Source organism: Blennius ocellaris (assembly GCF_963422515.1).
Source record: "Blennius ocellaris genome assembly, chromosome: 22".
Classification (NCBI taxonomy): domain Eukaryota; kingdom Metazoa; phylum Chordata; class Actinopteri; order Blenniiformes; family Blenniidae; genus Blennius; species Blennius ocellaris.
The window spans coordinates 586,889-602,394 of NC_137671.1; the positions used below are offsets into that span (position 1 = coordinate 586,889).

Here is a 15,506-nt window from a genome sequence, read left to right on the forward strand (position 1 = left end):
TCACCCTAACCCTCCTTAAATAAACTGTATAACTTGATTCTTCCAACAAAGCCCCCCCCCCCCCCCCCCTCCCGCCCCCGCCCCCCGGTGAGGGGCGGAGCCAGAGTGTAGCAGAAGTGTATTGAGTTTCCTGGTGGGACTCTTGGACGGCTCTAGAACGACTCTAGGATGACTCTAAAATGACTGTAGAAGGACTCGAGAACGACTCTAGAACGTCTCTAGAGTGACTCCAGACCAACTCCAGAACATCTCTAGAACGACTCTAGAAGGATTCTAGGACGAGTGTAGAGCAACTCTAGAATGCCTCTAGAATGACTCTAGAAGGTCTTTAGAACGACTCTAGAACGACTCTAGAAGGACTCTAGAAGGACTCTAGGACGAGTGTAGAGCAACTCTAGAATGACTCTAGAACCTCTCTAGGACGTCTCTCGAACGACTCTAGAGCGACTCCAGAACGACTCCAGGCTCTCAGTAGCAACGATCCCAAAGCGCTGCCGGAGGCGGCAGGAAGCTGCGAGCAGGACTGAGACCGACCCAAACTGTGACGGAGCAGAGGAACCAGGAGGAGGTGGTGTAGTGGGCGGGGCTCCACCCTCATTACCCACAATGCCCCTGGCGGAGTCCACGCCCTGCTGGACTGACGTAGGGACTTTAGAGAAAAGCTAAAGGTGTTTATTTTTCTGACCCGGATGTATTTTTGTGTCTTCGGTGTCCCTCGTGTCCTCGGTCGTTCTCCGTCGGGTCTCCACCCGCCTCCACCCGTCTCCACCCGTCCCCGGTTCCATGTTTTGACTGTGAGGACGACTCGTCTGCAGTGTGTCCCTGGAGCCTCTCTTCTAACTGCATGCTGAAAAAAACTACGTCAAACTGTTGAAAAGAAAAAGACGACAAACTGTGTCTCACGTCCCGACGGTGTAAAGACGAGACAGATTCACATAAATATTTATCTTTTAACCCTCGTGTCCTTTGGGTCTTCCTCTTTCTTCCTCACAGGGTTCTAGATTCTTCTCCTCGTGTCCTCTGGTCCTTGTGTCATTGTGTCCTCATGTTCTTGTGTCCTCTAGCCCCCGAGTCCTCTGGTCCTCATGTCCTCTGGTCCTCGTGTCCTCTGGTCCTCATGTCCTCTGGTCCTCGTGTCCTCTGGTCCCCGTGTCCTCTGGTCCTCGTGTCCTCTGGTCCTCATGTCTTCATATCCTCGTGTCCTCTGGTCCTCATGTCTTCATGTCCTCGTGTCCTCTGGTCCTCATGTCCTCGTGTCCTCTGGTCCCCGTGTCCTCTGGTCCTCGTGTCCTCTGGTCCTCATGTCTTCATGTCCTCGTGTCCTCATATCCTCGTGTCCTCTGGTCCTCATGTCCTCATGTCCTCTGGTCCTCATGTCCTCGTGTCGTCACAAACGTTCACGTTTATTCTACGTTTACTTTCACCATCTCTCGACTCTTCAAGTGGAAACAGAACCTCGGTGTCGTCATGACGACGAGACTCACAACCACTGAAAACAACTTTCTGAAAAATGCCAAGCGACATCTCCAGTCCTTGAGCTGGACCTTGAGCTGGACCTTGAGCTGGACCTTGAGCTGGACCTTGAGGTGTTCCAGGACCAACTGGTGCAGAACCGTACTGAGGAACAGTCGTCATTAACGTCGTCGTTTGTAGAAGTTCTGTGAAGGACAGACTGACTGGTTGACATATTGTCCCCCCCCCCCCCCCCCCTCCACACCAGCTCCCCCCCCCCCCCCCCCCCCCCACCCCCCCCCTCCCCACACACCAGCTCCCCCCCTCCACACCAGCTCCTCCGGTGACGGAGGAACCGAGCAGCTCCGGTCTGGATGTTTGTTCTCTGCTCGTCCCCAGCATCTTTACTGGCGTCGCCATGGCAACAGCCACAGACATGCCAAGGAGCCGTAAACAGCCGGAGCTCGGTGTGTTTCCCAGGACGGCGCCGGTCCTCTCCGCCCACCGCCGGGGAACCAGAGAACCGGAGAACCGGAGAACTGGGGCGAGTGGCAGCTGTTCAAATCCAAAATGCCACATTTGCCACATGAATATTGCATCACAGGAGCTTTTTATATTTCTGGGACGATTCCTGGTAACGTAGAGACTCACCTGGTAACGTAGAGACTCACCTGGTAACATAGACTCACCTGGTAACGCAGAGACTCACATGGTAACGTAGAGACTCACCTGGTAACCCAGAGACACACCTGGTAATGCAGAGACTCACATGGTAACGTAGAGACACACATGGTAACGCAGAGACTCACATGGTAACGTAGAGACTCACATGGTAACGTAGAGACTCACCTGGTAACCCAGAGACACGTAACGCAGAGACTCACATGGTAACGTAGAGACTCACCTGGTAACGTAGAGACACACATGGTAACGCAGAGACTCACATGGTAACGTATAGACTCACCTGGTAACCCAGAGACACACATGGTAACGCAGAGACTCACCTGGTAACGTAGGACTAGTTTGGTTTTTATTGACCAAATGACTAAATAGAGGATTTTTATTTTCATTCAGACGCTAAATTAAAAACAGTTTTTAATGGTGTTTCCTCCTGGTACTGGTACTGGTGCTGGTACTGGTACCCGGACCAGTACTGGTTGAGGAGTGTCAGTTACACTAACCTATACTGTCGTTTTCATGATTCCAGCTAAACTTTATTTATAACTCAGAACAACAGAGTCGTCAAGGCTTTTAACAAAAATATTTTAATTTGAAATGAAGATTTTCAGAAGACGAGTTCTAAAGAAAACTTCCAGTTGTTCTCCTGAACGGATCCGCCTTCAGGGCAGCGCCTCGTCCTTTCGGGGGTTTTTTGGCCTTCGTTCTGTTTCCTCTGGGTTCTACTGAGTCACTGAGCAGATTCTGGTTCAGGAAAGTGGATCAGGAGCCACGAAACCCATTGACCCACTTCTGCAGGGACTGGTTCTGCAGGACCGGTTCTGTAGGACCGGTTCTGCAGGACTGGTTCTGTAGGACTGGTTCTGCAGGACTGGTTCTGTAGGACTGGTTCTGCAGACGTTTACCAGAGAAGAGCTGCAGGATCAGAGGTCGTTGAAGTTGATGTGTGTCAAGCAGGAAGAGCGAGCGCCGTCCATTCAGGGAAGACGGACAGAACCCCGGCAGGATTTCTATGTTTGGACAAAATGGACGGACAGGAGGAGGAGACAGACGAGGAGGTGAGGACAGTCCTACAGCACTCAGAGTTGTACGTCAGAATCGGATCAGTGGGACGTTGAGACGAGACAAGACCATGATCTTTGATGTGTTTCCCCGCCTCATGTTGTGACGGAGCAAAGGGATCAAAGACATGAGGGCGAGACGCTGGGATGTGAAGCTGCTAGCGTAGCTGTTAGCGTAGCGTAGCATGGCATTTAAACCCTGGTAAGTGGCATAATGAGAGCGGGCCGTCGAGGGACGGTGAGTCAGAGGCAGAGTGGGGCTTCGTTTACTGGCTTTGTTCAGGTTCTCCTCCAGCGTGACTCACCGACACCGAGCCGCTGATTGACGACCACGAGGGCGACGTGCCGGGGCGGCAGGGAATACCCCGGGAGAATACCCTGGGACAATACCCCGGGACAATACCCCTGGGACAATGCCCCCGGGACAATGCCCCAGGACAATACCCCGGGACAATACCCCGGGACAATACCCCGGGACAATACCCCGGGACAATACCCCGGGAGAATACCCTGGGACAATACCCTGGGACAATACCCTGGGACAATACCCCGGGACAATACCCCGGGACAATACCCCGGGACAATACCCCCGGGACAATGCCCCAGGACAATACCCCGGGACAATACCCCGGGACAATACCCCGGGACAATGCCCCAGGACAATACCCCAGGACAATACCCCGGGACAATGCCCCGGGACAATACCCCGGGACAATGCCCCGGGACAATACCCCGGGAGAATACCCCGGGAGAATACCCCGGGAGAATACCCCAGGACAATACCCCAGGACAATAGAGTTTGAACTTGTAGAATGAGGATCAAAGGGTTTTTTTTCACTTTCATCTGTTTCTTAAATGTGTGAATTAAATACTTGAACAGACGGTGAAAAGGACTTTGTGTTTGATCCTCCGTCACTCGAGGAGGGTGGAGGAGGGTGGAGGAGGAGGAGGGTGGAGGAGGTTGTCCAGCATACAGCGAGTGGCTTTTATCAGGATCTACAACCATAAGGTAGAAATATAATAAAGTATATCACGTATGTACGAGAGTAAAATAATGAATATAAAACCTAGAATGTCTTTGTTTCACATGCGACTCCTGATAAATCGTCTCCGCTGCAGTTTGTCTTGCGTGAGACTTTCCCAGAGACTTTGGAAGAGAAAGTAGAACAGGTTGTATATGATCTCCCCTGCTGCAGCGTATGACGGTATGACAGTAGAACGGATTACTGCAGAGCTGCAGCTGAAGTGATGCAGGCCGACGTCCCGTAATGGGTTTGGACTAAAACATTAAAGAGCCGGAGTTTCTGGGTCTCGTGTTCATTTGTCCTGAGAAGCTGCTGGGAGGAGAGAGGCTCTATTCTGGGCTGATGTCTCCAACATAACCCAAACCTAACCTAACCCTAACCTAATCTAACCCTAACCTAACCTAACCTAACCCTAACCCTAACCCTAACCGAAGCTGCTGGGAGGAGAGAGGCTCTATTCTGGGCTGATGTCTCTAACATAACCCTAACCTAGCCTAACCCTAACCTAACCTAACCTAATCTAACCCTAACCCAAACCTAACCTAACCCTAACCCTAATCTAACCCTAACTCTCTATTCTGGGCTGATCTCTCTAACCCTAACCCTAACCTAACCTAACCTAACCTAACCTAACCTAACTCTAACCCAAACCTAACCCAAACCTAACCCCAACCCCAACCCCAACCCCAACCCCAACCCCAACCCAACCCAACCCAACCCAACCTAACCTAGCCTAACCCTAACCTAACCTAACCTAACCTAACCTAATCTAACCCTAACCCAAACCTAACCTAACCCTAACCCTAACCTAACCCTAACTCTCTATTCTGGGCTGATCTCTCTAACCCTAACCCTAACCTAACCTAACCTAACCTAACTCTAACCCAAACCTAACCCAAACCTAACCCCAACCCCAACCCCAACCCCAACCCCAACCCCAACCCCAACCCAACCCTACCCAACCCAACCCAACCCAACCCAACCCAACCCTACCCTACCCTACCCTACCCTACCCTACCCTAAGTGGACATAAAGAACATTCTGTTTCTCCTGAACCACAAAGTGTTTGAAACCTGCTAGTTATATAAACTAAACATTCTTCACTTTCCAATTTAAAAATAAACAAACTTGTGTATTTAGAGCGGAAATAAATAGCGAGCAATTATTGTAATGTGGAGCGTCTTTCCTCCGTCTGTTCCTCCGTCACGCCGATTCAGAAGATCGGAGCTGCACTTAGTCCAAATTAAACTTTCAGAGCCGCCGGAGGGAACTTTGTGATTCTTTAGGCTTCCGACCTCCATCAGCAGCACGATGGGTGGAGGAGAGACGATCAGCCTGAACGATGGGTGGAGGAGAGACGATCAGCCTGAACGATGGGTGGAGGAGAGACGTTCTGCTACAATTAAAGGTGTGGGGCCCGAATTACACTATCTCCCTTGTCCCTTATGAGACAATGAGACAACGAGACAATGAGACAACGAGGCAGCGAGACAACAAGACAACGCAGCAGTGAGACAAGACAACGAGACAACAAGACAGCGAAACAACGAGACAGCGAGAAAATTAGACAATGAGACAGCGAGACAGCGAGACAGCGAGACAACGATACAATGAGACAACGAGACAAGGAGACAATGAGACAACGAGGCGACCAGACGAAAAGCAGAGCTCCTGGTTGAGCAGCAGGTAGAACTAGTGTCCTGGTCTGAGGAGGACGGAGGAGCTGGGACATTCATCAGTCCTCCACCTTCGGTTGTAGCTGCTGTGAAGCTTCTGATCTGATGGGACACAGGAAGTCGTCCTCCACTCGCTGCCGTCCTATCAGTTCTGTCTCTACTAGAGGAGGACGACTTTGTTTCCTGGAAATAAACAGAGGATTGATAGAATCATGAGTCAGCAAACATTCTCTCTTATATGATGATTTATTTCCTGCTTGAACATGAAGACAAGCTGAGAAACCGTGAGAAACCATGAGAAACCATGAGAAACCATGAGAAACACGAAGGCCCGGGGCTGAAACCTCACGGCCGTCGCTCCGCAAGACAATCGTAGGACGAGGGAAAGACATCCAGCGGGAATGAAGACCTGGACGGGACGACGTCTTGGTTTCAGAGAGGATTTGTAGACGCTAGTAGACGATCCAGTAACACCTGGACTCTTCAGTGATTCCACAGTCTTCTAGCTCTTGGACGTGTTGGATCCAGGAAGACGGTCGTTCTGCCAAAAGTCCGGAGCCTCAAAGCCTCAAAGGTGAAAAGTGGCGGCTGCTGAGGCGAGGAGACGAGGACGAATGGAGGACGAAGCGTCTTCTGCTTCCTCAAACATGTTCCAGACGGGGTCACCGACGGCAGAACCACCTTCTGTGTCTTCTTCATCAATCACTGGGTTTGAAATGACCATGATGATGAAATCTGGTTCAATTCAGCCTCTTGGTGGTCAAAACTCTGATCCTCCATCATGTAAACACAACTTGGGCGTGTGCACAACTCGTGATGTCACTCTGTTATTGTCAGAAGCTCCGCCCAGCAGAGGAAATAGCAACGTTTATCAGCTATTTTCTCTCAGATTGTCGTGTTTTAACATTTGACCTTCAGCCAGTTAGCAGGAAAACGTTCTAGAAGCGTTTTGGAGGTGGAACCTTCATTTCACTGGGACTTTAACCCTTTAACACTAAACCTTTAAAAACAGTCCCTTGACAGACAGTCCTCCTGAGGAAAGGGGGCGTGGCCTGAGAGCATGACAAGGATCCATACCGACTGAGCTGAATGTAAATCTGAGCATTAATTCCCTGATCTGTCGGTAAAGTTGGAGTCCAGAGACGTCAGAGAGTGACGAGGACGATTCAGAGTTTCAGGTTTCCTGTCTCCGTCGTGAACTCCCGACTTCGTCATGCAGTTAATGAATCCATGATTCTAGTGGTTTACAGGTTTTCTCCCAGGAGCAGGTCTCGTCCTCCTGGTTGGTTGGTGGGACTCCAAGGACCGGATCAGCCGAGGTGATTCCTTCCATTAGCCTCTCCTCACCTCGTCCGACAGGCGGCTTCATCTAGCTTATCGCCTCATTAATCCAGAGGTAATGAAGCCGGGCTCCTGCCCAACAAAAGGATCCGGAGCTGAGCCGTGATCGGCCGCTGACGTTCATCAGGACGACCGGGAAGACGGGTCGCGACCGGGAAGACGGGTCGCGACCGGGAAGACGGGTCGCGACCGGGAAGACGGGTCGCGACCGGGAAGACGGGTCGCGACCGGGAAGACGGGTCGCGACCGGGAAGACGGGTCGCGACAGGGAAGACGGGTCGCGACCGGGAAGACGGGTCGCGACAGGGAAGACGGGTCGCGACAGGGAAGACGGGTCGCGACAGAGAAGACGGGTCACGACCGGGAAGACGGGTCACGACCGGGAAGACGGGTCACGACAGAGAAGACGGGTCACGACCGGGAAGACGGGTCACGACAGAGAAGACGGGTCACGACCGGGAAGACGGGTCACGACAGAGAAGACGGGGCGCCACAACAAGAACCCAAATTAGCCTCTAGCGAGAGAAAACTTTGCTTCTGCGTGACTAAAGTTCTTCAAATTCCCTCCTAGCTTTGCTCGGCTGATCAGCGTGACGTGAGACGTGGAGCTGAACGGGTCTTGTACCGGTTCCACGTTTTCTTCCAGGTGACGTCCTTGTTCCTGGTGGAACCGGAGCGCAGTCCGTCCCGCTAATGCGTCCAGACACGCAGCCGCCTTCGTTCTGAAACCCGGCCCTACACCTGCAGCCTTACTGTCTCACGGCTGTCGGCTGGCGTTAATCCGCTTTACGCCTCTGCCGGGGATTTCTTGCAGCTTCAAAGCGCTTCGCTAGATTTGTCACTTGGGTTTCTGCGGGGGGCTTTGGGAGGTTTTTGACAGCGTCCTCGTCTCTGCACTGAAATGAACCGGAGAGACGTTTCGTGAGCGGTGATTCTCATGAAACGTCTCTACAGTTCCTCTACATGTGATCAGGCTGTGAGGTCCAGTGGGGCGTCTGAGGTGTGGCAGCAGACCTCACACATGACCCCTCCCGGGCCCTCGGTTCAGGGTAGCCAATATCGTCTTGATCGTCCTGAGTCTCCAGAGACTTGGCAGAACGCCAGGCCCCTGGTACTCCCGGTGCCTCTTGGCTTCATTAGCATCATTAGATCAGCAGCGTCTGGGTGTGAGTGGGACGCTCGTGGCAGAGACGCAGCTCGGCAGCATCTTCCACAGAATTCTAAAATGTTCAGCTCGCAGGGCACAAAGGAGAAGTGATGTGTGCGTCTTACTTGAAAGGATTCTCGACGAGGCTGTTGAATCCAGAACAGACTGTCGTGGAAGCCGAGGTTTGTCCTCCCAGCTGTTGGGCCGACTCTCGTCCAATCGACACTTTTTCACGCTTTCACTTGAGGTAAATTGGACGTGTGACGACGGGAAACGACAAACCGAGCTAAATTAGGCTGAACGCTGCCGCTGAGGACCCAAAGGGCCGACGGCAATACGCCGTCAACAAGCAGCGCAAACAAAACCCTGCCCCCGGTTTCTTCCATGGAACCGGTTCACCTCCAGAAGCGCAAGTCACTCAGGTCAAAGGTCGAGTCATTTGGAGCTGCATCCTAATCCTAATCCCAATCCCAGACCTTCCAGACCCACGACCCGCCCTGAAGGTCTTTCTCAGCTCTTGTCTCTGACGCCTGCCGAGGCGCCAGACCACCACATGTGCTCGCCAGCAGATTTATGATGTAACGCAAAGCCGGAAGTACAACTTCCTGTTTCCGGGATGAGATGAAGGAGAGACACCGAGACGTCCACCGGAGAGACAGCAGCCATTGATTCTGACCTCTGACCCTCAGCTAACCCTCTCAGGAGTCTCTCCAAAAATGTAGTTGAGCATTCAGAATCGTCTCCAACAATTAGCTTGTTTCCTTCCTGGATCCTGAATTCATTCTGCAGATATTCCTGGTGACCAAGACCTTTTCACACGCGGTGCCATCTGCCTGCGAGCGACGCCAACGTGACTCCTGCATTATTGAAGGTAAAACGCAGTGCATGAAACACGTCCAGCACTATTTCTGAACGTCTGTTGGATTTGATGAAAGATGAAAGAAGGGTGCAAAATGAGACGTTCCTCCGTTGTTTCCATGACGTCACGCTGCTGCGTCGCTTGTTTACCACGTAAACAAAGGCTGAATGAGGAAGTGGAGTGACGGATCGTCCTCCACGCCGTGAGCTCGTCTCTCGCCCGGCGTCTTGCTGGACGGGTGAGAGACGAGCTCAAAGAGCAGAGGCTGGGGAGCAGCCACCAGCGCCACCTGGTGGTGGAGGTGAAGTTCGCCGAGACCCAAACCTGCAGGGATTCATCATCAAACGAGTGAAAACTACAGAAAACAACCGGAGTCGATCACTGATCCTCAGTTCTGTTCATTCAACTCAAAGTTTGTAGATTTACTGCATCAACGTCACAATCCCCCCTGCTGTGTGTGTGTGTGTGTGTGTGTGTGTGTGTGTGTGTGTGTGTGTGTGTGTGTGTGTGTGTGTGTGTGTGTGTGTGTGTGTGTGTGTGTGTGTGTGTGTGTGTGTGTGTGTGTGTGTGTGTGTGTGCGCTCCTCCATTCACACCACAGCCCAAAGTGTCAGGGGTTGCTTGGCAACAGACACTGAGGTGAATCTCGGTGCTAAAATGGCGGCAAAGGCAGGAGAAGCACTGATTTTGGAAATGAGGACGTCTGAGATCCGAAAGTTCCTGCTGAGGCCTGATCAGTCACCCTGTCACCCTCAGTCTCACCCTGTCACCCTCAGTCTCACCCTGTCGCCCTCACTCTGTCACCCTCATCCTGTTACCCTCATCCTGTCAGTTCCAGGCGTATCAGGTGAGTCTATTTGACGTTCAATAGATCTTTGATCTTTGACCTTTGATCCTTGACGAGTTTCTGTTGAAACGTGAATCAACTAAACTTTTGCTGCACTGATTTTTTGACAAAGCGGTGAAAATGTGTTTATAAGAGGAAGTGTGAGTTTTGTATGGACTCCGTTTTCACCAGACGAGGTTCTGCGTCGTTCCTGCTCAGGTTGATCGTCCAGCAGAACGACGGGAAACGAGTGCCGTCGTCCAGCGAAGCTTGTTTTCCTCCAGGGATGTAGAACTGGAGTCGTCCCCCTGCAGAGACACGTCCACATTCTCTGGCTCACAAAGACTCGTCCTTGAGGCGTTGAGCGAAACTTCAGCCATAGAAATAATCGTCTTTTCATCCCCTCCGCTCGACGCTCGTCCTTGGCGTCGTCCTCGCCGGCGAACACGTGTTGCTGGGTGACGCTCTGACGGCGTGGCGGTTCGGAGGAGACGGATCCACAAGGGGACGTGGAGGACAAACGAGCGTACTGATCGGCTGCTGGAATGACGGACGAGTCTCTGAATCGTTCAGTTCGGCTCGTCCACACATGGACAGAAGGGACAGAAGGGACAGAAGGGACAGAAGGGACATTTGGGGTTTGAACCCACAGAGAGGAAATTAGAACGAACAGATACTTCCTGTCGTCTTCAAACCTTCTTGTCCTGACATGAGACATGAGTCTTCGTGAGAAGACGCTGCAGAAGCATCAGGCTGGCGTCTCCAGAGGAACGTCTGTCCTCACCAGGCTGAGACTTCGTCCTGCAGCTCCTCCCTTCTACTTCTGTCTTCTGTCTCTGTCTCTGTCTTTTGTCTTCTGTCTCCGTCTTCTGTCTCTGTCTTGAGTCTTCAGTCTTCTGTCTCTGTCTCTAGTCTTCAGTCTTCAGTCTTCAGTCTTCCGTCTTCCGTCTTCCGTCTTTAGTCTTTAGTCTTTAGTCTTCTGTCTCTGTCTTCTGTCTCTTTCGTCAGTCTTCTGTCTTTAGTCTTCGGTCTCTGTCTCTGTCTTCTGTCTTCAGTCTTCCACGTCTTTGTTTCGGCAGGAGAGACGACACACGAGGATCTTTCACACTGACTGACGTCCTTTGTGTTGCCTGCTGTCTGTCCCTTGTCTGTCCCTTGTCTGTCCCTTGTCTGTCTGTTCGAGCGTCAGATTCCTCGTCGGGACGAAGGTTCTTCAACCGATAAAAAAAGTCTTGTAGTGTTTTCATGAATCAAGACGATCTGATCTCAGTCTGTCTCAGGCCTCGTTATCATGACAGAGATCGTTTGTCCACTGGAGGACACCTCGTTGTCTCTGACAGTCAGTGAGACGGAGGACAATTCAGATTCTTCTTCAAATCAGGACTTTGTTTCTCACTTCGTGGTACAAAGATCAGCGTCTTCCTGGACGTTTGATCGTGTCTCTGAAGACGGACGGTGAACGTGGAGACGAGACCAACAGAAGCGTCGTTTGAACACTAAAGATCAGCAATGCGGCAAAACAGAGAAGAAAAGCACAAGGTCAAACATCGATTCCATGTTTCCTAGCAACCGGCTGAAAGACGAAGCTGCAGAACCCTGAATGGGCTGCAGCACCAAATGTCTCTGCTGGACGGGGCGGGACAGGAAGTCGTCCCTTCTGATGGTGGACAGGTGAGACTGAGTCTGCTGGACAGGAAGTCGTCCCTTCTGATGGTGGACATGTGAGACTGAGTCTGCTGGACAGGAAGTCGTCCCTTCTGATGGTGGACATGTGAGACTGAGTCTGCTGGACAGGAAGTCGTCCCTTCTGATGGTGGACAGGTGAGACTGAGTCTGCTGGACAGGAAGTCGTCCCTTCTGATGGTGGACAGGTGAGACTGAGTCTGCTGGACAGGAAGTCGTCCCTTCTGATGGTGGACATGTGAGACTGAGTCTGCTGGACAGGAAGTCGTCCCTTCTGATGGTGGACATGTGAGACTGAGTCTGCTGGACAGGAAGTCGTCCCTTCTGATGGTGGACAGGTGAGACTGAGTCTGCTGGACGTCGTCCTCATGTTGGTTCTGGTCCTCATGTTGGTACGAAGACGACCAGGGCAGGGACGGCTCTGTCCCCCAGACCTGTAGGGAGTCGCTGGGTATCGTCCCCTCGCTGGGGACTTCTGGATCCTAAAACGATTCCTTCACCCCCCCCCCCCCCTCCCCCCCCTCCACCCCCCCCTTCACACACCAAACTCTTTGAACTCCGGTCCGTTGACCCAGTAGAAACAGGAAGTGTCGTATCGTATCCAGGCAACAGGTTGGTTGCTAGGTGACGGATCCTGATGGAGACGAAGCAGAACTTCAGTCCTCCTGAAGACCTTTGGTCCAACTGAGACCATAAGGACCTGTTATGTCCCCCCCTCCTCCTCCTCCTTCCCCTCTTCCTCCTCCCCCTCTTCCTCCTCTTCCTCCCCCGGCCCCCCTTCCTCCTCCTCACCCTCTTCCCCCCCCCCCCCCCCCTCCACCTCCTCCTCCCCCTCTGGCCCCCCTTCCTCCTCCCTCTCTTCCTCCTCTTCCTCCCCCTCCCCCCCCTCCTCCTCCCCCGGCCCCCCTTCCTCCTCCTCCCCCTCTTCCCCCCCCCCTCCTCCTCCCCCTTCTCCTCCTCTTCCTCTTTCTCCCCCTTCTCCTCCTCCTCTTCTTCTTCCCCCTCCCCCCCTCCTCCTCCTCCTTCCCCTCTTCCTCCTCCCCCTCTTCCTCCTCTTCCTCCCCCGGCCCCCCTTCCTCCTCCTCACCCTCTTCCTCCCCCCCCCCCCCTCCACCTCCTCCTCCCCCTCTGGCCCCCCTTCCTCCTCCCTCTCTTCCTCCTCTTCCTCCCCCTCCCCCCCCTCCTCCTCCCCCGGCCCCCCTTCCTCCTCCTCCCCCTCTTCCTCCCCCTCCCCCCCCTCCTCCTCCTCCTCCCCCTTCTCCTCCTCTTCCTCTTTCTCCCCCTTCTCCTCCTCCTCTTCTTCTTCCCCCTCCCCCCCTCCCCCTCCTCCTCCTCCTCCTCCTCGATTCACTGTCAACAAGTTGAAATAGTTGTTCAGTCTTAATGAACATTAATTAACAAAATAAAAGCACTAATTCGGCGGCTCGCGGCCTCCTGGAGGCTCAGCGCTCTGCCGCCACCTGCTGGTGGCGTCTGGTCACTGCAGGACACAAACTGTTTTCATCCACTAACTTGTGGCATTTAAAAGGTTCATTTCTAATAAGAATTGTTCGTTTTGCTCAGGACTGAGGTTGATTCTCACATTAATGCCAAAAATCATGTATCTGATGTATTTTTATTGTAAAGTTAGAGGATGAAAGCGGCATTAAAGGGAGTTTTTATTTAAATATGCTGCTGCTCAAAAACTCAAATATGCTTCAGTTATTACGTAACTAATGTTGGACGTTTCCATAACATGATACATTTCCTGTCTCATCATTTATTATATTGAAAATAGATCATTTCTTATTTTTCACCTCCAAAACCAGTGAACTTTTCTTCTTAACTGGTTTCTAAAGCGTTTTTTTAATTAAGTAGAAGAGCGGTAGAAGAGCAGTAGAAGAAGAACAGTAGAAGAAGAAGAAGAACAGTAGAAGAAGAACAGTAGAAGAAGAAGAGGGTAGAAGAAGAAGAACAGTAGAAGAAGAAGAGGGTAGAAGAAGAAGAAGAACAGTAGAAGAAGAACAGTAGAAGAAGAAGAACAGTAGAAGAAGAAGAGGGTAGAAGAAGAAGAGTAGAAGAAGAAGAGTAGAAGAAGAAGAAGAACAGTAGAAGAAGAAGAGGGTAGAAGAAGAACAGTAGAAGAAGAAGAACAGTAGAAGAAGAAGAGGGTAGAAGAAGAACAGTAGAAGAAGAAGAACAGTAGAAGAAGAAGAGGGTAGAAGAAGAAGAACAGTAGAAGAAGAAGAGAAGTTCCTCCAGGAGCTGCAAATCATCCGACTTTTATTTTCCACAGAAGATCAAAACAAAACAAGTTTAGCGTTTCAGAAACAGGAAACAGGAAACAGGAAGTGGTGACAAACTGAGTTTTCAGTCAGAAGACCTCCAGGTCGGCGGCGTTGTAGACCACGGCGTTCTCCTCGGTGCCCACAGCCGCCTCCTCCTGCTGCTCCTGCTGCTCCTCCTCCTGCTCCTGCTCCTCCTCCTCCTCCTGCGCCTCCTCCTCCTGCGCCTCCTCCTCCTGCGCCTCCTCCTCCTGCGCCTCCTCTAGGGCCTCCAGCGCCTCGTTGGCGTCGCCGGCGAAGGTCTCCCTGGAGCCGTCGTCGTGCTCCTGCAGGTTGAGCATGCCGACGGCCTGCTTCATCTCCCTCGCCACGGCGTGGCGCCGCCTCCTCTGCGCCGCCCTCCTGCTCCTCGACTCCTCCCGCTGCTCCTCCAGGAAGATCCTCCTCAGGTGCTCCCTGCCGACGCCGGCGGCGCCCTTCAGCAGGTGCAGGTAGACGCCGCCGGGCGTGCGGCGCCGGCTGCCGTCCGCCGTGAGGACGCCGCCGCCGTCCTCCAGCGCCGTCGTCTCGCCCAGCAGCTGGAGGGCCCGGCCCCGGCCCAGGACCCGCACCACCCGCCGGATCAGCTCCCTCTTGGGCTCCTGCAGCCGCCGGGCGATCTCCTCCGCCACCCGCTCCTCCTCGTCGTCCTCCGTCACCTGGCGCCGGGGGCCCAGGCGCTGCTTGGCGGCCCTCTTCCTCTTGGCGTCCCCCCCCCCCTCCCCCGTCCTCGGACCCCCGGCCCTTCATGTAGTCGTCCAGCTCGGCGTCCAGCATGCTCGCCTCCCCGCCCCCCCGCTGCTGCCGCTCCAGCTCCCGCTCCTTCTCCATCAGCTTCCTCGCCAGGACGAAGTTGTACGTCTCCACGCTCCTGCTGGACGTCCCGACCCCCTCCATGCCGAAGAAGCCCAGCTCGGCCGTCAGCGAGTCCTGGCACTGCTCCTGCACCACCGACCCCCAGATGTTGTTCACCCTGCGGGCCTGCGGGGCTCCGGGGGGGGCGTGGCCGGGGGGGCCGGGAGGCTGCGGGGCTCCGGACACCTTCTGCCGCTTCCCGCGCCACAGGGCCGCCTCGTCGCCCGACGAGTCCGGGTCGCTGTCGCTGGACTCGGCGGCCCGGAGGCCCCCCCCGCCGCGGTACGAGGGCGGGGGGGCCGGGGGTCGCGGCGGCGCCCCGGACGAGGCTCCCATCTCCGAGTCGGAGCCCGAGAGCTCCCCGTCCTCCACTTCTCCCTCCATCTGCGGTCCGCAGGGCCGAGGAAAGCGCCCGGAAGTGCCGCGGAAAGCAACCGGAAGCGCCGGTTCAACGCATCGGCTAACGTCAAAGCTAACTGCTAACACTCGGCAACGTTGTTAAAAACAGCGAAAGAACCTCAGCAGGCGACCAGGAAACAAGCGACGCGATCAAACGGCGAGGCTGCTGCTTTTCCTTCGCTCCGGATCGATCTGCGGTTTT

At 53.6% G+C, this 15,506-nt stretch overlaps 1 protein-coding gene across 1 annotated transcript; it reads right to left on the reverse strand.

The window, feature by feature from the left end:
• Positions 1-13,348: 13,348 nt before the first annotated feature.
• On the reverse strand, positions 13,349-15,293 carry phax (phosphorylated adaptor for RNA export). Its single transcript, XM_080517948.1, is given in 2 exon segments — positions 13,349-14,773; positions 14,775-15,293. Coding segments are annotated over 2 exon segments (1,188 nt in total). The 5' UTR covers positions 15,290-15,293; the 3' UTR covers positions 13,349-14,100.
• Positions 15,294-15,506: the final 213 nt, after the last annotated feature.